This window comes from Oncorhynchus gorbuscha, linkage group LG02, assembly GCF_021184085.1.
Source record: "Oncorhynchus gorbuscha isolate QuinsamMale2020 ecotype Even-year linkage group LG02, OgorEven_v1.0, whole genome shotgun sequence".
NCBI classification, from domain to species: domain Eukaryota; kingdom Metazoa; phylum Chordata; class Actinopteri; order Salmoniformes; family Salmonidae; genus Oncorhynchus; species Oncorhynchus gorbuscha.
In genome coordinates, this window is record NC_060174.1 from 82,361,708 (window position 1) to 82,386,211 (window position 24,504).

At 41.4% G+C, this 24,504-nt stretch overlaps 1 protein-coding gene and 1 non-coding gene across 3 annotated transcripts; one reads left to right on the forward strand and one right to left on the reverse strand.

The window, feature by feature from the left end:
• The first annotated feature begins 9,294 nt into the window (after positions 1-9,294).
• On the forward strand, positions 9,295-18,969 carry LOC123994611 (zinc finger protein 346-like). 2 transcript variants are annotated; one of them, XM_046297423.1, is made up of 7 exons: positions 9,295-9,535; positions 11,123-11,226; positions 11,333-11,428; positions 11,737-11,884; positions 12,088-12,336; positions 18,102-18,201; positions 18,412-18,969. In XM_046297423.1, the coding sequence occupies exons 1-7, from the start codon at positions 9,478-9,480 to the stop codon at positions 18,560-18,562; spliced, it is 906 nt and encodes a 301-aa protein (XP_046153379.1). In that variant the 5' UTR covers positions 9,295-9,477; the 3' UTR covers positions 18,563-18,969. The 2 variants fall into 2 exon arrangements, with proteins under 2 accessions (XP_046153379.1, XP_046153389.1); XM_046297433.1 differs by having other exon boundaries at positions 9,386-9,535; positions 12,091-12,336.
• trnaa-ugc lies at positions 11,536-11,611 on the reverse strand. The gene has a single exon. It is a non-coding gene; the product is annotated as a tRNA-Ala (tRNA).
• Positions 18,970-24,504: the final 5,535 nt, after the last annotated feature.

Here is a 24,504-nt window from a genome sequence, read left to right on the forward strand (position 1 = left end):
AGACTACTGTAGCATAGTAGGCCTGTATTACACCAAAAACATGTCATTTCTTATCTGAAGCTGAATAGTCACATTTATTTCCTCATGCAGCCCAAATGTAACAGTGCGTGCAACCAGGCAGGTTAAGCTTGGATTTCAACAAAATAGGCCTACAAGAAAAGCTAATAATTTAATGCCATCTGCCTTAATTTGCCTGCGGAACAGTAATTCAAAAAATAGAAAAACATTTGACAGTGTGGGCATAGGTAGAAGACATTGCAATTGGAGGATGCATTTTATGCATAGGCTTAATGTACAATGATATTCAATAGGCTATACCTGTCAGTACACACTTCGATATTAGATAATGTGCACTCCCTCACCTAAAGAAAATTGCACTACACCACTGGCTGATACCCCATTTTATGGACTCAAGATCCCTAGCCAAGACTACATTGCAATATGAAAGTTCAATACAAATAGTAGGTTGACCGGTGGGATAATGTGGCTCATTTCACAATCGACTGACTGGGGAGGTGATTTCCCAGTCAAAATCCTGCAAAAAGAGCTAAAATGCTAATATTTGTGTGAATTATTCACAGGTGTGTTCTGTGGGTGTCACTGAGTTGGCTGTTACCCCATATCATGGACACAAGATCCATAAGTAAGGCTGTACAGTGACATATAAGTATCCCCCCAATGCAATTATGAAGTCTAATGCATCCACAGTGCAATTTAACTGACTTGTCCTTTTTGTCAAATTAACTAATTGTTGTCTTTTGTTGAATTAATATAACATTACAAACTTGTTAAGCATTATCTAGTCCAAATTTGGCATGATTCCACTATTTGTATCCGTTTGCATCAGTTTAAATGCAGGACTTTTTACTTTTTTGGCTAAACTCTGCTGAAAACACAACTCCAGATTACATGCTTTTCCATGTGGAGGCATGCATCAAACTTGGGTCAGCAAGCTGCTACAAGGGGGACAGATGTATGCATATATTTGATAGCTATTCATCTGATTGATAAAGCTGATAAAAATGCCATTACTAGCCAGAAAGCTGCTGGGGTAAAGCTAGCTAACGTTTAGTTTACTCAACCGTCAGAGTTCAGTTTAGCTACTGTACAAACGAACTAGCTATGTAATTCGTAGCTATATTTTAAAGAGTAACTAGTTACTGACTATTCAACCATTTTTACAAACTACTTTGTTCCCCTGCCTGTTTATTGGTGATTGAAAGTTGGCAAGAAAAATGCCCTTCCTAATTTCACTGCAACTAGACTGTTACCATATAATTTGGAATATTAGGCTTGTGCACATTTTTCATGAGTGTTTCATTACCTACACTGAACAAAAATATAAACGCAACATGTAAAGTGTTTGGTCCATGTTTCAAGAGCTGAAATAAAAGATCCCAGAAATGTTTCATAAGCACAAAAAGCTTTTCTCTCAAATTTTGTGCACAAATTTGTTTACATCCTGTTAGTGAGCATTTCTCCTTTGCCAAGATAATCCATCCACCTGACATGTGTGGATATCAAAAAGCTGATTAAACATCATGATCATTATGCAGATGCACCTTGTGCTGGGAACAATAAAAGGCCACTCTAAAATGTGCAATTCTGTCACACAACACAATGTCACAGATGTCTCAAATATTGAGGGAGTGTGCAATTGGTATGCTGACTGCAGGAATGTCCACCAGAGGTGTTGCCAGATAATTTACTGTTAATTTCTCTACCATAAGTCACCTCCAATGTTGTTTCAGAGAATTTGGCAGGACGTTCAACCGGCTTCACAACCACAGACCATGTGAGGTGTTTGCTGCTGTCAATGTTGTGAACAGAGTGCCCCATTGTGGGGTTATGGTATGGGCAGGCATAAGCTACAGACAACAAACACAACTGCATTTAATCTATGTCAATTTGAATGAACAAAAATACAGTGATGAGATCCTGAGGCCCATGTGTTTTTATGTATTTATGAACAACAGATGCATCTGTATTCCAGTCATGTCAAATCCATAGATATAAATGTATTTCAATTGACTTATTTCCTCAAACTGTAAGTCAGTCAAATCTTTTAATTTGTTGTATGTTGCGTTTATTTTTGTTCAGTATAGTTAACCAAGTAATTGACTGACTTAGCTAATTCTTATGTTTTTTGTTGCATTTCAGGTAGAGTGGCATTGCTGATAGGCTAGCGATTCACACAGAACTTCAGAGTAGGAGTACTGATTTTAGGATCCATTTTACTTTCACAATTACATTGACAAGGGGGAGTTTATCGTAGATCACTCCCTATTCTGAGACGCTTTGTGAATATGGGCCCTGGAAGAAAGCTGTTGCCCAATACTTTGCACAGCATTCACTTAAGAGTAGGCAACCCTGACCCTGGAGTGCCGCAGTTATTGCAGGATTTTGTTCCAACTAGGCCCTAAACCAGGTGTGCGTTCAGTTCGCTTTAACGTTTTCTACATTGCACAACGGTTTGTGCTGAACAACACTTTCCCAAAACGTTCTTAAACAGTCTGAGATATGTTTGCTCTGTTCGGTGTGTGTGCCGAGGTGTGGCTTGACGCAAGGAGTGACGTATTTAAAGGGCTATGGAGCATTTTGAACCCACAACCCAACCCTTCCTCGTTTTTCAACTGGTCGTTCTGTACAGTACTGCTATCATGTTTTTATGTACCGAATGCAGCCCTGACCAACTGAGATAATTGATCAGTTCAGTAATTGCATAAATTCAATACACCTCATCTTCCAGGTTGGTTAAATTAAAAACATGAAGTGCCAGGATTGCCTTCCCCGATTTGTCAATGCTTATGAACTGAATTCAGTGTGTGAATTTCCATATCAATGACACTTAACAAAAGGGTTGCATTGTTAAACATGTAGAGTAAATGTTAACATGGCTTTGGTGACTTACAGGTGCATAATGCATTTGTCATCAGGCCACTGCATGCGGTGACGTGTACTTGGATAGTTACACTGACTGAAAGAATACTGCGGCCTTCAGTGGTACAGCAACTCTCTCTCAGCCATTCTAGCAACATGTATTGTATGTAGCCAGTCATTCATACAAACTGTTAGGGATGCAATCACGGACTTCTATTCACTTTGTCTACTTGTCCCGTTCAATCCTGTCTGGGATATACAGTTGAAGTCGGAAGTTTACATACACCTTAGGACATTTCTCAAAAAAGTACGATCATTGTCCCCATGTGCAGTTGCAAACCGTAGTCTGCATTTTTATGGTGGTTTTTGAGCAGTGGCTTATTCCATGCTGAGCGGCCTTTCAGGTGATGTCAATATTGGACTCATTTGGTTGTGGATAAAGATACTTTTGTACCTGTTTCCTCCAGCATCTTCACAAGATCCTTTGCTGTTGTTCTGGGATTGATTTGCACTTTTCGCAACAAAGTACGTTCATCTCTAGGAGACAGAACCAGACTTGTGGAGGTCTACAATTTTGGCTGATTTCTTTAGATTTTTCCATGATGTCAAGCAAAGAGGCACTGAGTTTGAATGTAGGCCTTGAAATACATCCACAGGTACACCACCAATTGACTCAAGCTAATTGACATCATTTATCAGAAGCTTCTAAAGTCATGACATTTTCAGAAATTTTCCAAGCTGATTAAAAGCACAGGCAACGTAGTGTATGTAAACTTCTGACCCACTGGAATTGTGATACATAAGTTAAATAATCTGTTTGTAAGCAATTTTTGGAAAAATTACGTGTCATTCACAAAGTAGATGTCCTAACCAACTTGCCAAAACTATAGTTTGTTAACAAGAAATTTGTGGAGTGGTTGAAAAACGAGTTTTAATGACTCCAACCCAAGTGTATGTAAACTTTCGACTTCAACTGTATGTGGCAGAGTCTATAGGAAATCACAGACTACAAAAAGAAAAGCAGTTACGTCACGGACACCGACGTCACGCTTCCAGACAAACCAAACACCCACTTTGAGGATAATACAGTACCGGCCCGCTAACAAGGACTGCCCCCCCTTCTCCGTGGCCGATGTGAGTAAAACATTTAAACGTGTTAACCCTTGCAAGGCTGCTGTCCTAGACGGCATCCCTAGCCGTGTCCTCAGAGCATGCGCAGACCTGCTGTCCCCACATGCTTCAAGATGGCCACCATTGTTCCTGTACCCAAGAAGGCAAAGATAACTGAACTAAATTACTACCGCCCCATAACACTCACTTCTGTCATGAAGTGCTTTGAGAGACTAGTCAAGGATCATATCACCTCTACCTTACTGGCCACACTAGACCCACTTCAGTTTGCATACCCCCCCAACAGGTCCACAGACGATGCAATCGCCATCACACTTCACACTGCCCTATCCCATCTGGACAAGAGGAATACCTATGTAAGAATTAATTGACTTCAGCTCAGCATTCAACACCATAGTTCCCTCCAAGCTCATCATCTAGCTGAAGGCCCTGGGTCTCAACCCCGCACTGTGTAATTGGGTCCTGGACTTTGACGGGCCGCCCCCAGGTGTTGAAGGTAGGAAACAACATCTCCACTTCGTTGACCCTCAACACTGGAGCCCCACAAGAGTGCGTGCTCAGACCCTCCTGTGCTGCCTGTTCACCCACGACTGCGTGACCATGCACGCCTCCAACTTAACCATCAAGTTTGCAGACGACACAACAGTAGTGTATGTCGTCTGTCATAAGGTGAATGCACCAATTTGTAAGTCGCTCTGGATAAGAGCGTCTGCTAAATGACTTAAATGTAATGTAAATGTAGTGGGCTTGATTACCAACAACAACGAGACAGCCTACAGGGAGGAGGTGAGGGTACTCAGAGTGTGGTGTCAGGAAAACAACCTCTCACTCAACGTCAACAAAACAAAGGAGACGATCGTGAACTTCAGGAAACAGCAGAGGGAACATCCCCCCATCCACAGACGGGACAGTAGTGGAGGAGGTGGAAACTGTTAAGTTCCTCGGCGTACACATCACAGACAAACTGAAATGGTCCACCCACACAGACAGTGTGGTGAAGAAGGTGCAACAGCGCCTCTTCAACCTCAGGAGGCTGAAGAAATTTGGCTTGTCACCCAAAACCCTGATGCACAATCGAGATCATCCTGTCGGGCTGTATCACAGCCTGGTACGGCAACTTCACCGCCCTCAACCGCAAGGCTCTCCAGAGGGTGGTGCGGTCTGCACAACGTATCACTGGGGGCAAACTACCTGCCCTCCATGACATATACAGCACCCGATGTCATAGGAAGGACAAAAAGATCATCAAGGACAACAACCACCCGAGCCACTGCCTGCTCACACCGCTACCATCCAGAAGGCAAGGTCAGTACAAGTTTATCAAAGCTGGGGCCGAGAGACTGAAGAACAGCTTCTATCTCAAGGCCATCAGACTGCTAAATAGCTATCACTAACTCAAGAGAGGCTGCTGCCTACATTGAGATCCAATCACTGAACACTTTTTAATAAATGGATCACTAGTCACTTTAAACAATGCCACTTTAATAATGTTTACATATCTTATATTACTCATCATATGTATATACTGTATTTTATACCTTCTATTGCATCTTGCCTATGCCGCTCGGCCATCGCTCATCCATATATTTATAGGTACATATTCCCATTCACCCCTTTAGATTTGTGTGTATTAGGTAGTTCTTGGGAAATTGTTTGATTACTTGTTAGATATTACTGCACTCTCGGAAGTAGAAGCACGATCATTCCGCTACACTCGCATTAACACCTGCTAACCATATGTATGTGACAAAAAAACATTTCATTTGATTTTTGAAGAAAATGAGTTTATGGAAAAGGAAAGTAGACAATGAATGTAGGATGTTCCAACAAGAGTGGACATCGAAACATATCTTTATTGAGGTATCAGGGAAAGCTGTGTGCTTCGTGTGCAAAGAGAGCATCACTGTCTTGAAAGACTACAACTTGTCCCAACACTTCCTGCCGAAGCATGCAGAGAAATATAGGAATATGTCGTCTGAGCAGAGAGCAAGTGCATCGAAACAGTTATTTTCTCAGTTGCAAAAGTAGAATTGCGATAGATAGCTATGTACTGTCCACAAAATTGCTAAACATAGCAATCTATTCGCTGAGGGCGAATTCATTAAAGAATGTTTAATTGACTCTTCAAGCAATACTTTGCCCCGACAAGAAAGAGCTGTTTGAAAATGTTTCCCTGTCAAGACGAACAGTGACACGCCGTGTATTTCACCTATTTCCCCATGGCCCTGGATGAGAGCAGTGATGTACGTGACACGGTGCAGTTGTTGATATTCTTACGGGGCATAACCCCAGACTTTGAAATTACAGAGGAGCTTGCTTCAGTGCAGTCAATGAAGATCACAACCACAGGGAAATATTTTATTGGAGGAGGTTAATAAGTGTGTGGAAAAGCTGGGACTGAGTTTTGAAAAGTTATTTAGTGACCACTGATGGGTGACCAAACTTGACAGGAAAAAGCGTTGGCCTTTTGAAAAGGATACAAGATCAAGTAGCTGAGTTGAACCCAGATCAGAAAATGATTTTCCTGCATTGCATTATTCATCAGGAGATGCTCTGTGAATGTGTTCTGAAAATGAGCCATGTTGTGGATACAGCCACTAAATCTTCAAACCACAGGCAGTTTTTCTCACTGTTGGAAGAGACAGAGTCGGGTCATGCAGATCTCCCCTACCATACAAACGTGAGATGGCTGAGTTTGGGGTGTGGGACCTGAAGTCGGAGATGAGTTTTTGAAAATGAAAGGAAAATATGTGGATATTCCTCAACTGCAAGATAAAGAATAGTTGGCTGATTTTGCCTTCACCATTGATATCATGGCTCTCATGAATTAACTGAATTCCAAACTACAAGGGAAGGGCCTTTTGCATATCAGATGTACAGCCTTGTCAAACCTTATAGGGAAAATTACTCCTCTTGACCCGCCAAATAGAAGCCAACAATCTCACCCACCTTCTGACACTACTAGTTCCCTATCAGATGATCAGCAGGAGAAGTGTACATCGCTGCTGTGTGCTTCAAACAGTGAGTTCTCATAGTTTTGAAGAGTTAAGTGTTGGAAAATGACATGCTGTTGGTTTCCTCTCCTTTCACCTTCAATGTGGATCACGCTCCCACTGACCTGCAACTTGAGCTTATCGATCATCAGATAGAAGCAGTGATTAGAGAACTATTCAAAACAATGTCACTGAAAAGGTTCTATGCATTTCTCGATGAACAAAACTTTCCAAAGATTAGGAGATATGCTTAGATGTTTGTACTGTTTGGGTCAACCTATGTATGTGAAGACATTTTCAGTGATGAAATATAACAAGTCAAGGTACAGATCATCTCTTACTGACTCACCACTCAGCAATCCTGTGCATAGTGATGTCAGAAACTATACCTGACTTCATTGCTCTAGTCAAGGCCCATCAGAGACTTCACTCCTCACACTGATTGAGTAGTTTAAATGTAATGTTGAGCTCTCTCTGTTTCTTGTGTTTTTGTGCATACCCATTTTAAGCTAGACCAGGCCTGGGCAATTATTTTCCATGGAGGGCCACAGAATATATTTTTGCTATCCCGGGCCAGAATCATATTACAGGATTATACATCATGTGTATAAATATGTTGACAGATATATCTATAGTAAATCATGTCCAGATATGCTACTTTTTTTTTTTACATGCACAGAAATAAACCACATCCATGTTCTCCTTTTAATAGGTATTTACATTATTAAACACAGAGGGGAAAGTACAGTGCATTCAGCACCACGGACAGAGCTCTTGTTAAACTATCTAAATCTCAATCTGCCTCTCTTGCATGATCCCCAGCCCATACCCCTACAATCAACACATACCACTACTTTCCCCAATGCTACACATTCCTTTGTCTCATGCCCTTCTGCACACTTCTCACACCTAGGAACCTCCCTCCTACACACTGCTGCCATATGCCCATAAGCTTGACACCTGTAACAACGTAATGTATTTGGTACAAAAGCTCGTACAGGATAACTTGTATATATCCAAACATCACTTTGTCGGGCAAAGACTCAACTTCAAGCTCAGTTGGTAGAGCATGGCGCTTGTAACGCCAGGGTAGTGGGTTCGATCCCCCGGGACCACCCATACGTAGAATGTATGCACACATGACTGTAAGTCGCTTTGGATAAAAGCGTCTGCTAAATGGCATATATATTCAAAACTCAAAAGAACAGACAATGACTCTTCTGTTACCCTGTCTGCGTCGCACCAAACAATGAGCATCACAAGTCCCAGGAATCTGCCCCATCAGTTGGTCAACTTTTACATTTACTGCTACCCCAGTAATCACTCCTTTCAATGGCATCCTTTTCTTGAGAGCGAAACAATTAACATTTCTTGCCCCCATTCATTTAACGCAGAGCGTCTTCTCCCTCTGACCAGCAGAAACACAAACAATTATCACAAGACCACTTCTGGTTACCCTCACGGATTCCACAGTACCCAACTCTGTTTTCACCCACCCTAAAACCACAAATGGATCAGCCAAAAGGCAAGGGTCCACTTTTCCCAAAAACTTCACTCCTAATGTCACAGACTCATCTTTATCCTGCCCCTCCAAGAACTTCACCACACCTACCACGTCTGATACTTCGCCCTCATTAATTTCCATTTCTCCTCCTGTCTTCAGCTCACTCTGTTTACACTTTCTACCGTTCTTTTTCAACAAACCATCTCACTTTTTTCTGCCATTTTGAACCGACTTAAGCTCACCATCTTCCTCCCTCTCTCTCTCTTAGACCTCCGTATTCCAAGTATACGTCTCCTTATGATAATACTGCATATCTGACATCTTGTTCTTGCTTTCTCAAGGGACGCCGCTCAACAGTGCATCCCACTGATAATGCAGCTGCTTCTTGATGTTATTCGTTATCATGCAATCACTCAAAGCGCTGTGGCATTGATCAACCAAAGGTGTTAGATAACACCCACATAAATTTGCTTGACACCCCTCATCATATTGCAGGAAGAAATACAAAATAAATACATGAAAAAAAAATAATAGAAATGAATCAATTAAAGTGGGATTACATTTTTTATTAATTATTTATCTATGTGTGGATTCATCAATTTAGTTATGAATTGATGCATTTGTGTGCATTCATTCATTAATGCAATTATTTATTTGTGCATTTTTATTCATACAAAGCAACTGGGAACTCGGCAATCTCCGACCTCAGTGCATTTAAGACAACTAGGAACTCAGAGATAAAAACGAGCTCCGACTGGGAAAAGTAGTTTTGAACCGTCATCCAACTCGGAATTCCAAATCGGGGAACTCTAACCTCTTTCTAAACCTAAAGCTCAGACTTTCCGTCCTGAAGATCACTGACGTCATGATTTTACCTCGTTTTTCCCGATTTCCAGTTGTCTTGAAAGCTAGCTCTTTGGTGTCGTCACGATTACGCATGTGCCCGCTGCTGCTGACACGACAGAAAACATGGCGCTCGAGGAACCAAATGGAGATTTTCCATATTTACCTTCAGGGGTGGCGGAGGGTAAGATGATGTTTTACTTCGCGCAATATAATGGATATCCACTTTGGTCTAGTATGCATTATTTATTATATCCAAAACCAAGGGCTACCGCCTTAGCCCGTGTGAACAGAGCATAAACAATCCACGCTAGCAATACCTACATCTGCACTATTCTAGCTAGCTATTAGCCATTTGAGCAGCAAGTTCCAAGGTCGATGCAATGCATTAGTGAAGGAGTAATGTTACCTAGCAGCTAGCTATTTTCAAATCCACCTTGGCCTTACGAAGGACGGCATTGATTTGTATATACTTTTAGTCTTTATTTCTGTATCTGAAGTAAATTGGCCAAATCAGTAGCTAGTGCAGTAACGTTAGTACCACTAAGCTAGTTAACGTTCTAACAACAACTACGCATAAAGCAGTACTCTAATTGAAAGGGCCATTGCAGCTGTTACCTCTATCAAAAAAAAATCTGGGTAACAACTTAATACCTTACTGTGATATTCGTTCAATTAAAATGGTTAAAAGGAAACCGCTTCTGAGCAATTTGTCAGGCAGAACGGGGGGGGGGGGGGGGGCTATGCTATTGGCAGAGGTTTGGACTTCTCTTTCTTATTACATGCTGACCACACCGCTTGCGTGCGTGAGCGTTGCAAAATACATTCAAACACATGTAATTCAATTATTTTGCGTCTGCGTTGCCAAGCGCTAAAATATAAATCGGTTATATTTGTGACGCTTAACATGGTGCAAGTCCTGCCTCTCCCACTCCTCACTGTTTATAGAAGCAGATACCCACATGCCATCTTTACATTTACATTACATTTAAGTCATTTAGCAGACGCTCTTATCCAGAGCTTCTCATTGGTTATACCTACATGGGTGAATGAAAGATTAACTGAGTTTGGTCAGTCATCGTGGTAACTATAAAAGTAACATGACAATCGCCCTATAAAGTCCAAAGAATAAAAAGCATGAAGGATAGCTGACTAGAAACGATAAGGTTGACCGTTTTATGTGTGGATTAATTGTACGAGTAGAGGAGCTTGTACATTTCAGGTAAAATAACAACTCAATGTTTATATCCCAGAACAAATTAGCTAGCAACAGCAAGCTAGCTAGTTAAATAGGACAAATTAGCTAGCAACTGGAAGCCATTTAGCTAAATTGCCATAAATGTTTAATGCTTTTTGACCTGTTCCCAAATTAATATAATTGGTTGAGTTTGTTTTGATATTTCAACCTGCGTGTCGTGATTGCGTTTGGTGTGCGGGGACAAAATCAATAGGCGCGTGTCAGGTTTGGTACAGGTGACGTCACCATGGAAGGGCAAAACTCCCTCCTACCAAACAGGCAGAAATGTCAGGTGGTCTTTTCAAACAGCTCTTTCACTAAAAGTGCATTATCATTTTCAGTTATTATTCCAACCTCCGTGTGAAATGTATATAACAGAGAAATCGCATTTTTGACTGCACTGGCCCTTTTAACTTAGCTGTGAGTGCTTCATCAAAGGCTGAAGAGCATCATAGTGATACCACAGATGGATGAATATATACAGATATTTGATGTCTTCTTTTTTTTTTAAGCAATGCTGACATTATTTTTCAGTCAACAAAATGATAAAGGAGAATGGTGACCTGTTTTCTGATGCCCTGTGCAAAATCTGCAGTGCTGTCCTGAATTCTGACTCCCAGAAACTTGCACATTATCAGGTCGGTGATCCCACTTGAGTTTGATATTTATTCACGGTCATCTTCTTGACCACTATACAGAGCAGCATCTGATGTTTTCATTCTTACATTCGGTCATTCTTTTCAGAGCAAAAAGCATGCCAACAAAGTGAGACGCTACATGAGCATCCACAAAGAAGAGGAGCCCACCATTAAAAGGTTCAAGTCGCCTTCGGGAGACAGTGTAAGTTTATTTCTCAGCTAGACATTTAGATTATTATTTTTTTTGTTATATGAGCAGACACTCTTATCCAGAGCAACTTACAGTAGTGAGTGCATTCATTTTCCTACTGGTTCCCCATGGGAGTCAAACCCACATCCCTGGCGTTGCAAGCGCCATGCTCTACCAACTGAGCCAGATGGGACCAGCTAGAAAAGGTTTTATCCAGCCCTGCCCTGCCCAGTATAAATAGACAGCGTTCATGGATAGAGCGCCCTTAACCTTTTTGTGTCCTCTGTTGTTGTACTTTGTTGTATCCCACCCATCTCCAGGCCAGCAGTAATGGCGAGACGGACCGCTCCAAAGCCTGTCATATATGTAACATGACATTCTCCTCTCCGGTGGTGGCTGAGTCCCACTACCAGGGCAAGGTGCACACCAAGAACCTGAGACTGAAGACCTTTGGCAACCAGACCCCAGGTAATGGGCCATCTACACTTATGGCCATATATGAGAAAAGCCTGTTTTAAATTTTCCACCCCATCTGCACGCATTTTATTTTTCTCCTCATTCTGTGTTATTCCTCTGTCGCATACCTGTATTTGTCAAATGTGTAAAAATATAACTTAAACCCCCCTTTCCTATCTGATGAACGTTTCATATCCTGCCTCCTACCTCCCCAGTAGCACTACCTCAGGCCGTGGCCCCAGTGGTGAAAAAGAAGAAGAAGAAGAAGGAGGCTCAGTCAGAGGAGGCTAGCAATGTGGCATCGTCAGGCCCGGCCGAGGACGACCAGGGCAACTTCTGTTCCATCTGCCATGCCTTGTTCAACAACCCCCTCATGGCCAAGCAGCACTACGAAGGCAAGAAGCATAAAAAACAGCTGACCCAGCAGAAGCTTATGGAGACCTATGGGCCATCCACTGCACCAGGTAGTTTTTTTTGTAAGCCTAGAGGAGTTCTCCTTAGGAAGACTATAAAAATGGGGGGAGTCGAGATGGAAATATTTATATACACAGAATATACCAAACATTAGGAACACCTTCCTAATTTTGGGTTGATTCCTGCTATGAATGTATCTGCAGGTCTCTGTTTTGCTGTCTGCTGTTGTGAGTGAGCCACTCTCTCTCCCCACTGTGCATGGAGGAGAGAGAGATGCGTTATGAGAAGCAGAAGCATTTGACATTGCTCAAAATGCAATTGCGGGAGAGACAGTTTTCAACGCAACTATAGTTTATATCTCACCTCTTAATATTTAGTTAATTGCACCACTTCACAACCGGAGTAAGCTGTACTATGGTTTTGATTCGCTCGTGGAGCAAAGCGCACCAATTGCAGTGACTAGCACTACATCAAGTGGCCTAGTCCAAACGCTGAAAAGTTTTGTTAGGATATTAGCCTACATTTACTGATTAATCAATAAGCCTACATGGTTTATATAGCAACAATATCATATTTAGAGTTAGCTAAGTGTTTTGAGTTCCCACTTCCTCAGGAATAATATAGCCAATGGTTACAAATATGTCAGCAATTTCTCTGAAGAGCCAAAAATATACACTGCTCAAAAAAATAAAGGGAACACTTAAATAACACAATGTAACTCAAGTCAATCACACTTCTGTGAAATCAAACTGTCCACTTAGGAAACAACACTGATTTACAATACATTTCACATGCTGTTGTGCAAATGGAATAGACAACAGGTGGAAATTATAGGCAATTAGCAAGACACCCCCAATAAAGGAGTGGTTCTGTAGGTGGTGACCACAGACCACTTCTGAGTTCCTATGCTTCCTGGCTGATGTTTGGGTCACTTGAATGCTGGCGGTGCTTTCACACTAATGGTAGCATGAGACTGAGTCTACAACCCACACAAGTGGCTCAGGTAGTGCAGCTCATCCAGGATGGAACATCAATGCGAGCTGTGGCAAGAAGGTTTGCTGTGTTTGTCAGCGTAGTGTCCAGAGCATGGAGGCGCTACCAGGAGACAGGCCAGTACATCAGGAGACGTGGAGGAGGCCGTAGGAGGGCAGCAGGACCGCTACCTCCGCCTTTGTGCAAGGAAGAGCAGGAGGAGCACTGCCAGAGCCCTGCAAAATGACCTCCAGCAGGACACAAATGTGCATGTGTCTGTTCAAACGGTCAGAAACGGACTCCATGAGGGTGGTATGAGGACCCGACATCCACAGGTGCTTAGAGCCCAACACCGTGCAGGACGTTTGGCATTTGCCAGAGAACACCAAGATTGGCAAATTCGCCACTGGCGCCCTGTGCTCTTCACAGATGAAAGCAGGTTCACACAGCACATGTGACAGACGTGACAGTCAGGAGACGCTTTGGAGAACGTTTTGCTGCCTGCAACATCCTCCAGCATGACCGGTTTGGCGGTGGGTCTGTCATGGTGTGGGGTGGCATTTCTTTGGGGGGCCACACAGCCCTCCATGTGCTCGTCAGAGGTAGCCTGACTGCCATTCGGTACCGAGATGAGATCCTCAGACCCCTTGTGAGACCATATGCTGGTGCGGTTGGCCCTGGGTTCCTCCTAATGCAAGACAATGCTAGACCTCATGTGGCTGGAGTGTGTCAGCAGTTCCTGCAAGAGGAGGGCATTGATGCTATGGACTGACCTGCCCGTTCCCCAGACCTGAATCCAATTGATCACATCTGGGACATCATGTCTCGCTCCATCCACCAACGCCACATTGCACCACAGACTGTCCAGGAGTTGGCGGATGCTTTAGTCCAGGTCTGGGAGGAGATCCCTCAGGAGACCATCCTCCACCTCATCAGGAGCATGCCCAGGCGTTGTAGGGAGGTCATACAGGCACATACACTACTGAGCCTCATTTTGACTTGTTTTAAGGACATTACATCAAAGTTGGATCAGCCTGTAGTGTGGTTTTCCACTTTAATTTTGAGTGTGACTCCAAATCCAGACCTCAATGGGTTGATAAATTTGATTTCCATTGATCATTTTTGTGATTTTGTTGTCAGCACATTCAATTATGTAAAGAAAAAAGTATTTAATAAGAATATTTCATTCATTCAGATCTAGAATGTGTTTTTATTGTTCCCTTTATTTTTTTAGCAGTGTATATTAATTGGAGGTCGACCGACTGATTTTAACACCGATACCGAAATATTGGAGGACCAAAAAAAAAGCTGATAGTGATTAATCCGCCAATTGTTATATATTTGTAATAATGGCAATTACAGCAATACTGAATGAACACTTAACTTAATATAATACATCTATTTAGTCTCAAATAAATAATGAAACATGTTAAATTTGGTTTAAATAATGCAAAAACACAGTGTTGGAGAAGAAAGTAAAAGTGCAATATGTGCCGTGTAAATTTTTTTTAAAGCTAACGTTTTAAGTTCCTTGCTCAGAACATGAGAACATATGAAAGCTGGTGGTTCAATATTCCCAGTTAAGAAGTTTTAGGTTGTAGTTATTATAGGAATCATGACGCGTCGACTATTTCTCTCTATACCGTTTTGTATTTGACCATCTACGGATCATTGACTTCGGCGATGTCATTTACAAAATAGCCTCCAACACTACTCAACAAATTGTATGCAGTCTATCAGTGCCATCCACTTTGTCACCAAAGCCCCATATACTACCCACCACTGCAACCTGTATGATCTCGTTGGCTGGCCCTTGCTTCATATTAGTCGCCAAACCCACTAGCTCCAGGTCATTTTCAAGTCTCTTCTAGGTAAAGCCCCGCCTTATCTCAGCTCACTGGTCACCATAGCAGCACCCACCCATAGCACGCGCTCCAGCAGGTATATCTCGCTGGTCACTCCCAAAACCAATTTTTCCTTTGGCCGCCTCTCCTTCCAGTTCTCTGCTGCCAATGACTGGAACGAACTGCAAAAATCTATGAAGCTGGAGACTTACCTCCACCACTAAATCTACCTCATCCCCATACTGTGTTTATTTATCTTGCTCCTTTGCACCCGTGTCTCTACTTGCACATTCATCTTCTGCACATCCTACCATTCCAGTGTTTAATTGCTATATTGTAATTACTTTGCCACATGGCCTATTTATTGCCTTACCTCTCTTATCCTACCTCATTTGCACATGCTGTATTTAGATTGTTCTACTGTATTAAATCAAATCAGATTTATTTATATAGCCCTTCGTACATCAGCTGATATCTCAAAGTGCTGTACAGAAACCCAGCCTAAAACCCCAAACAGCAAGCAATGCAGGTGTAGAAGCAATGCAGGTGTATTATTGATTGCATGTTTGTTTATTCTATGTGTAACTCTGTATGTGTCAAACTGCTTTGCTTTATCTTGGCCAGGTCGCAGTTGCAAAAGAGAACTTGTTCTCAACTAGCCTACCTGGTTAACCTCTTACCTCCACCCGACACGTAGGCGTCCCATCTAGACATCTGGAAATGCAAACGCTCTATGCTAAATGCTAATAACACTCGTTAAAACTCAAACGTTCATTAAAACACACATGCAGGGTACTGAATTAAAGCTACACTCGTTGTGAATCCAGCCAACAAGTCAGATTTTTAAAATACTTTTCGGCGAAAGCATGAGAAGCTATTATCTGATAGCATGCAACACCCCTAAAGACCCGCAGGGGACGTAAACAAAATAATTAGCATAGTCGGCTCTACACAAAATGCAGAAATAAAATATAAAACATTAATTACCTTTGACCATCTTCTTTGTTGGCACTCCTAGATGTCCCATAAACATCACTATTGGGTCTTTGATTTTTAAAATAAAATAAGTTGACGATAAACTTTCACAAAACACTTCAAAATGCCTTTGTAATGCAACTTTAGGTATTACTAAACGTTACTAATCGATCAAATTGATCACGAGGCGATGTATATTCTATAGCTGTACGTCTTGAAATAATGTCCGGATAAATCTCAACCAAAATATCCGGTCGGAGAACGGAAGAAATGGGCTGTCTCTTGTCCGTTTGACCAAGAAACAAATCCTAGGCAAATGACAAGACTGTTGACATCGTGTGGAAGCTGTAGGTATTGCAACCTCGGCTCCAGGTAATGTGGTTTCTATTCAACAATACATTCAAGTGGTGCATTGATATATTTTCCAGTTTTCAGTGATCTGATTTTTCTTGCGCTTTTCGATGAAACACACTTTCTGTTATAGTCACAGCCGTGATTTAACCAGTTTTAGAAACGTCTGAGTGTTTTCTATCTACACATACTAATCATATGCATATACTATATTCCTGGCATGAGTAGCAGGGCGCTGAAATGTTGCGCGATTTTTAACAGAATGTTCGAAAAAGTAGGGGGTAGGATCAACAGGTTAAATAAAGGTGAAATAAATATAATTCGTACACCTTTTGACTATTGGATGTTCTTATCGGCACTTTAGTGTTGCCAGGCAAATCTGGCGAGTTGATAAGCTTGAAGTCATAAACAGCACTGTGCTTCAATCATTTCTAAGAGCTGCTGGCAAAATGCAGTAAAGTGCTGTTTGAATGAATGCTTATGAGCCTGCTGCTGCCTAACACGGCTCAGTCAGACTGCTCTATCAAATCAGAGACTTAATTATAATAAACACAGAAATACGAGCCTTCGGTCATTAATATGGTCAAATCCGGAAACTATCATTTTGAAAACAAAACGTTTTCTTTCACTGAAATACGCAACTGTTCCATATTTTATCGAACGGGTGGCAATCCTAAGTCTAAAGTATAAATAATACTGTTACATTGCACGACCTTCAATGTTAAGTCATAACTATGTAAAATTCTGGCAAATTTAATTATGATCTTCACACACGGCCCAAACTGCTGCATATACACTGACTCTGTTTGCACTGAGCGCAAGAGAAGTGACACAATTTCCCTAGTTTATATTGTCTGTTAACATGCATATTTAGTTAGAAGAAATGTATGTTTAAAAATATGTACTTCTGTGTGTTGGTTGATTTTAAGAAAGGCGTTGATGTTTATGGTTAGGGACATTTGTGAAACGATTGCTTTTTTTCCACGAATGCGCTTTTGTTAAATCATCACCCGTTTGGAGAAGTTGAAGTAGGCTGTGATTCGGTGATAAAATAACAGGCACCGCATTGATTATATGCAACGCAGGACAAGCTACTTAACTACACATAGTTGATGATATTACTAGGTTAACTACTGATTATGTGAATGTTTTTTTATGTTTTTTTATATGAGAAGTTTCTAGCTAACGTTAACTTATCTTGGCTCCTTGCAGCCACAAGGTCCTTTTGACGCTGCACTCCCGTAACAGGTGGTCTGTTTCCTCATGCCACACAGTGCAGTGTCCTCGTGGATTGCAATATAATCAGTGTCCAAAAAGGCCAATTACCGATTTGTTATGTAAACTTGAAATCAGCCCTAATTAATCGGCCATGCCATATATATGACCAGTATGTTAGCATGCATAAAAGAAACGCCTGAAACTTATGTTTGGTAAGACCAGACGACCACGGACACCCAACCTGTGGAAGGAAAAGCCCATGTTTTAGAACTTTGTATATGGTTGAGGCCATTCTTTCTAACAAGTGTTAATAAGTGTCTGTGGAGTGTAATATACAGTAGGAGCCAGACAGTACGGGCAAATCAATTGTGCCAATGCAGTATTGGGTCATTGTTTGAAGGTTTTATGTGTCTAAAATGGAGTTCCTTGCCAACTAGTCCCTTCTGTGTCTCCAGCTTCCACAGTAAAGGGCTACCCATGTACTGTATGCAACATCGAACTGAACTCTGTGGAACAGTATCAGGCACACATCAGCGGCTCCAAACATAAGAACCAGTATGTATCTCTATCTCTCTCTCCAACCTCCAGTGAGCCAGTAGAAACAACAACCACTGCATGCGCACACCAGTGTATACCCCACTATTTGCCAAGATAGTTTGTTTTGATTCCAAACAGCAGTTAACATATGCAGAAAATACCTGTTCCTGACGATTTTGTTTCAATGTTTAGTGGCTTTGTTCTAATCAATTTCAATATTTTTTTCAGTGTCAGAGGGAAGAAAGCGAGTAGCCCAATGTTCATCAGCCCATCGGAAAACAAGTACACAGCAGAAAACCAGCAGTCAGAGTACCAGTATACACCTGAAGCCGAACCAGTACAGGAGGACTGGGGTGCTTTCAGCCAAGATTACGAGTGACGAGCCTCCCACTACACCCCCCAACACCACAGCTCCTTCAGCTAGGGCCAGAAGGATCACCTGACCAGGAAAAGCTCTAGGTCCTTGTTACTAATACAGGTTACAACTAGGATCCAGAGGTTTTTTTTCTCTCTTTTTTTTCTGTTCATGTCAGGAAAAATCCCTGGACAGGGCAGCCTATATGTGGTGTTCTTTCTGTGGTGTTGTATCTGCCTCATGGATGAATCTCAACTCCAGCTCTATAACATTCTGTCTACTCTGTCTAAATCCCAGTACATGTTCACTACCGGTCAAAAGTTTTAGAACACCTACTCATTCAAGGGGTTTTCTTTATTTTTACTCTTTCTACATTGTAGAATAATACTGAAGACATCAAAACTATGAAATAACACATGGAATCATGTAGTAACCAAAAAAGTGTTAAATTGAGATTCTTCAAACATCTACCCTTTCCCTTGATGACAGCTTTGCACACTCATGGAATTCAATCAACCAGCTTCACCTGGAATGCTTTGACAACTGTCTTGAAGGAGTTCCCACATATGCTGAGCACTTGTTGGCTGCTTTTCCTTCACTCTGTGGTCTGACTATTCTTCCCAAACCATCTCAATTTGGTTGAGGTTGGGGGATTGTGGAGGCCAGGTCATCTGATGCAGCACTCAATCACTCTCCTCCTTGATCAAATAGCCCTTACACAGCCTGGAGATGCGTCTTTAGCCCTTACACAGCCATAATGCGTCTTTGTGGTCCTTCTGTAGCTCAGTTGGTAGAGCATGGCGCTTGTAACGCCAGGGTAGTGGGTTCGATCCCCGGGACCACCCATACGTAGAATGTATGCACACATGACTGTAAGTCGCTTTGGATAAAAGCGTCTGCTAAATGGCATTTATTATTATTATTATTATATTATTTGCGGTTGGAATCTATAATTTTGGAATCCAGACCAAAGGACAGATTTCTACCGGTTGAATGCCCATTGCTCGTGTTTCTTGGCCCAAGCAAGTCTCTTCTTATTATTGTCCTTTAGTCCTGGTTTCTTTGCAGCAATTTGACCATGAAGGCCTGATTTCACGCATTCTCCTCTGAACAGTTGATGTGTCTGTTACTTGAACTCTGTGAAGCATTTATTTGGGCTGCAATTTCTGAGGCTGGTAACTAATGAACTTATCCTCTGCGGCAGAGGTAACTCTGGGTCTCCCTTTCCTGTGGCAGTCCTCATGAGAGCGAGTTTCATCATAGCGCTTGATGATTTTTGCGACTGCACTTTCAAAGTTCTTAATGTTCTGTATTGACTGACCTTCATTTCTTAAATTAATGATGGTCTGTCGTTTTTTCTTTGCTTATTTGAGCTGTTCTTGCCATAATATGGATTTGGTAAATCCTCTCTATACCACCCCTACCTTGCCATAACACAATTGATTGGCTCAAATGCATTAGAAATTCCACAAATTAACTTTTAACAAGGTACACCTGTTAATTTAAATGCATTCCACGTGACTACCTCATGAAGCTGGTTGAGAGAATGCCAAGAGTGTGCATAGCTGTCATCAAGGCAAAGGGTGGCTGCTTTGAAGAATCTCCCATTTGTTTTTGGTTATTACATGATTCCATATGTGTTCATAGTTTTGATGTCTTCACTATTATTCTACAATATAGAAAAACCCTTGAATGAGTAGGTGTTCTTAAACTTTTGACTAGCAGTGCGTGTTGGTTGTGTTTCTAGTTGGTCAGACCAGAGCGGAATAGAGGCTCCTGGACATGTTCTCTCTCATTCTGTTCAGATCAAAATGATGTCATAAATATTTAAAATTCCAGACAATACAGTACAATGATATGACTGTGGACAGAATTTCCCTGGGTGTTCCTTTCGTTTGTGCGAGGGACTTGCAGTTGTGTTCTGGTTCTGTGTGATATTGTTTTGTTTTTTTACCAACTTTTTTCCATTTAGGCTCCTAATCCTTGTTCCCCCCCCCCTCCCCTACACTCGTTCTTTTGATCCCTCTTTTTAAACGTTTCTCTTTGACTGGCTGAGGAGAAACTCCAACATATCCTGTACAGAATGTTATTGGTTCTATTAATTAGATTTCTTTCGGTTTGCTGTTAGCAACATGGAGAGTGACTTGGGATCTGTTTATACAGGAAGCACAATTCTGATATTTTTCCACTTGTCCTTTGACCAATCAGAATGCTATTTTGACAATAATTGGACAAAATATCAGAATACTTCTGCTTGTGTAAATGCGTCCTTGGATGTTTTTTTTGTTACATTTTTTGCACCCACCAACCTCTGAGAGAACCAAGATTGATGTTTATTTTAAGTAAAAGACTGGCAGATAAGCACATCCTATAATCGTTTTATTATATGCACATGGGCTTGTATCAGTTTACAAACTGCGCTGTCATAACAACAATATGCCGCAGCAGAGAAGTAAATGTCATATTCTAACTGTGCTTTTTATTAGGAATGCGCTGTCGGTACCAGGACTTAAAAATCTATGTATTTGTGTTTTGGTCACACAGGAAAAAGGAAATGAAACAACTTACTTACAATGTGACATATACCTTTACTAGACATCTGCTGTGCTATGTCATAGTTTTAGAATTCATGCAGTAATGTTTTATTCTGTAGTTGTCCATCTGCTGGTTGGGCCAGGAAAGATTGTCAGAATTTTGGTCAACATTTTGTGAGTCTGATGGAGTGGATTTGTCTGATGTGATTGTGAAGATCTGAGATTGTTTCTTCTGTGGTGAAACTAAAATAAGCTATTTCAAAGGCTGTGTTTTGTCTAGTTAGTGCTGATACTTTCTATGTTTTTGCATTTATTGAAAATACAAAATATCTACTTGGACATGGTTCATAGACTGCCTGTATCAGATAAGTGAGGGATTGAATGTGCGGTGCATTTGTTACTGACAGATGGTAACGGATCATAGATTTGTACTTTATTTACTCTTTCAAATGAAAGGGTGATATATGGATCTATAAAGGCATTAATACATGTTTTGATAAGAGTCCATCCCCAAGTATTTAATTTGTGACTAGTTGTTTTGGCATGTCTTAAGAATAGTTTGTTTTTTAGCATCAGACATGACAAATTGCATATTTTAGTATTGAATGTGTGGCCCAGCCTTTGGCTGAAGAAATGTTGCATTGATTTTGGATGTAATTCATTCGAGGGCTTCTAAATAAATACATTAAAACAAACAAAAATAGTGTTGTAAATTGAGATTTATTTTCAATATAAACTATGTATGGCTTAAAGTGCTAGAGAACTAGGTAAAATGTTTGAACAAAAGTCAGATTTCCTGTATTTTTATTCTTAATTATTCTATTTACTCAGTGTTCCTCTCACCCAAATGTTTTTTTGCTCCTCAATCACATTACTTTATGTTTGAGTCCTTCTGTAGCTCAGTTGGTAGAGCATGGCGCTTGTAACGCCAGGGTAGTGGGTTCGATTCCCGGGACCACCCATACGTAGAATGTATGCACACATGACTGTAAGTCGCTTTGGATAAAAGCGTCCGCTAAATAGCATATATATTATTATTATATTAATTTGGGACTTTTTATGGGCTTGCCACTGTATGGCGCACTTACTCCTTTCTAGCCTGAGCCATAGAGCAAGCCAGTGTATCTGTCTCGGAAGCCTCTTGCCAGGGTTGTACATCATACAGACAAGCAAACATCCAGTGAACATTCAAATGATTTCTCAAGAACAGTTCAGCTTTTCAACATGTTCTGTATTGTTATCCCACTATAATTATACACATCTGTTTGTTTCATGTGGTTCTCAACTAAGATTTAACCACATGTCTATTTGGGTGATGGTTTAATGTTTTAGCTCATTTTATTTGAGGACATTTTCTTATGGCTGAATTTTGAGGTGTGTGTGTGGAGCTCATTTTAAAATGGGCCATCTTGTTTTGAGTGAAGTACACATCGATCAAGCTGGGAGGGAAGTTACTAGCTGACACACATGCTGCTTTTTACTTGATTTCTCCCTATTTCTCCCTTTATTTCTCTCCTGTGCCAAAGAGGTCAATGAGCTTGATTTGGCTTAGGTACAAGTTCCATTCATAAAATGTGTGTGTGCAGGAGGTATGAGAGTGAAGTCTTTTCATTGATAACTTCTATTTACTTCAATGGGAAGGTGTACTGGGCTACAATTCATAGAGCTTGGCACTACTTAGGCCTCTGTCAGAGGTGCCAAGGTTTATTAACACTGCAGACTCACGTAGACCAGCTTACATCTGGAACAGGCCCCGGACACATCCCCCTGTTGTGGAGCAGAAGATAGGATAGCAATGCTGTATGGTTAACTTTTTACATAAACATTAATAAACTGCCTAGTGTGTTTACCCTCGTGCTGTCATTTCGTGTAACTGTGCAGGCCGCCTGATGTTGTCAGGAGGGGAAATGGCCATAACACAACCAGACAGGAGGATTTGTCTTGGTCGGGATGAATGGGCTGTTCTTCTTTTGGAACAAAAGATGAAAGCCAGCACTAATATGATAGCAACCCAAAATATACAGTTGAAATGAATATCTCAAATAAACCATGATACCTTGTCATATACATTGGAGATACTGAATTGAGAAGTTTGGAGGTTGTCAGAATGTATTTTTCAGTGTTATATACTGTATATTGGAGTCTGAGCCTCTATCCTTATATGGTTCTGGGTCCATATTCATAAATAATCTCATAGTAGGAGTGCTGATCTAGGATTAGGTCCCCCCTGTTTATAGAAGCTTATTCAATATTAGCAAAACAGATCCTACATCAGAACTCCTACTCTGATATGCTTTATGGGCCCTGATATTCCTGAGATGCAACAGCACCGGACATTAGGTGCAATGTGTTAAGTCCTTTAAATCTTTTACAGCATTAGCGGAGTTAATATTTGTCTTATCACATTTAAGTCATCCAAGAGAGAACATTAGAGTCTGATCTCCAGCTTGTGTTGTGCAGGAAAGAGGATTCTGATTTGAAATCTAGACCGTTGCACCATGTTCGGCCATTGGGACAGTTTCTGCTTTACTTGGCTCGGATTCACTCACAAAGCAATAACACTGAAAAGTACAGGTCATGAACCTTGAAATGTCAATGGAAGCAACGTGAGATCTTTAAAATGTTCTGCTCCCTAATATGATTCTTGAAATAACGTTTGTATATTAAAAAGAAAATGCCAATATAGCCAGATTTAATGAGTAAGGAGATGTCCACCTGCTGGGGGTTAGGTGTGGGGCGGGAGGGAGTGGAAGCATAAGCCGCCATACTCTCTTCCTACTGTATTTACAGAGAGGAGGGTGCGACACGAGAGTGTTCACCCCGTTAAAATCTGTCTACGATAAGCAAAATCGAAGACAACCTACCTTCCTGCCTTTGGGACAACGATTCCCATTGTTAGGGCGGAGACAAGACCATCTCGTCATTATATACAGTAGCTCTGGTATTACCCTCATTGTGTGGAGACCATATAATTACAGATCAGATATGCCAAACCTCCCAAGCAATTGTGCACTTAGGCTACCAAAACTTCAGCCAACTTCCAGGCAGGTGGCCACCAGCTTGACAAACTGACCCTCTGAAACAAGGTCACTACCTGGTCTGGGTGTCTGGGACTGTGGGCTGGGAGCCAGGTGGACTGGGATGTCAGGGCCTGGGGATGGTGGTCGTTGGGTGTGGTTGGTTACAGAATAGGTAGTTACTCCCCTAAACAGAACCACCAGTAAGTAGCCTTTTCTCTTATTAACCTTTGACCACTCATTCACCATGGCCATGCCTATTGATGACAGGTCTGTTCATTGTCTACGCCTATCTGTAAAATGCCAATGATGCTAGTTGTTGGAGTAGGTTACCTGCCCTTAGTTCGTCTTGAGCATGTGACTGTACAGAGACAACAGAGTCCAACATTCATCTCATTGCTATTAACAAAGCCTG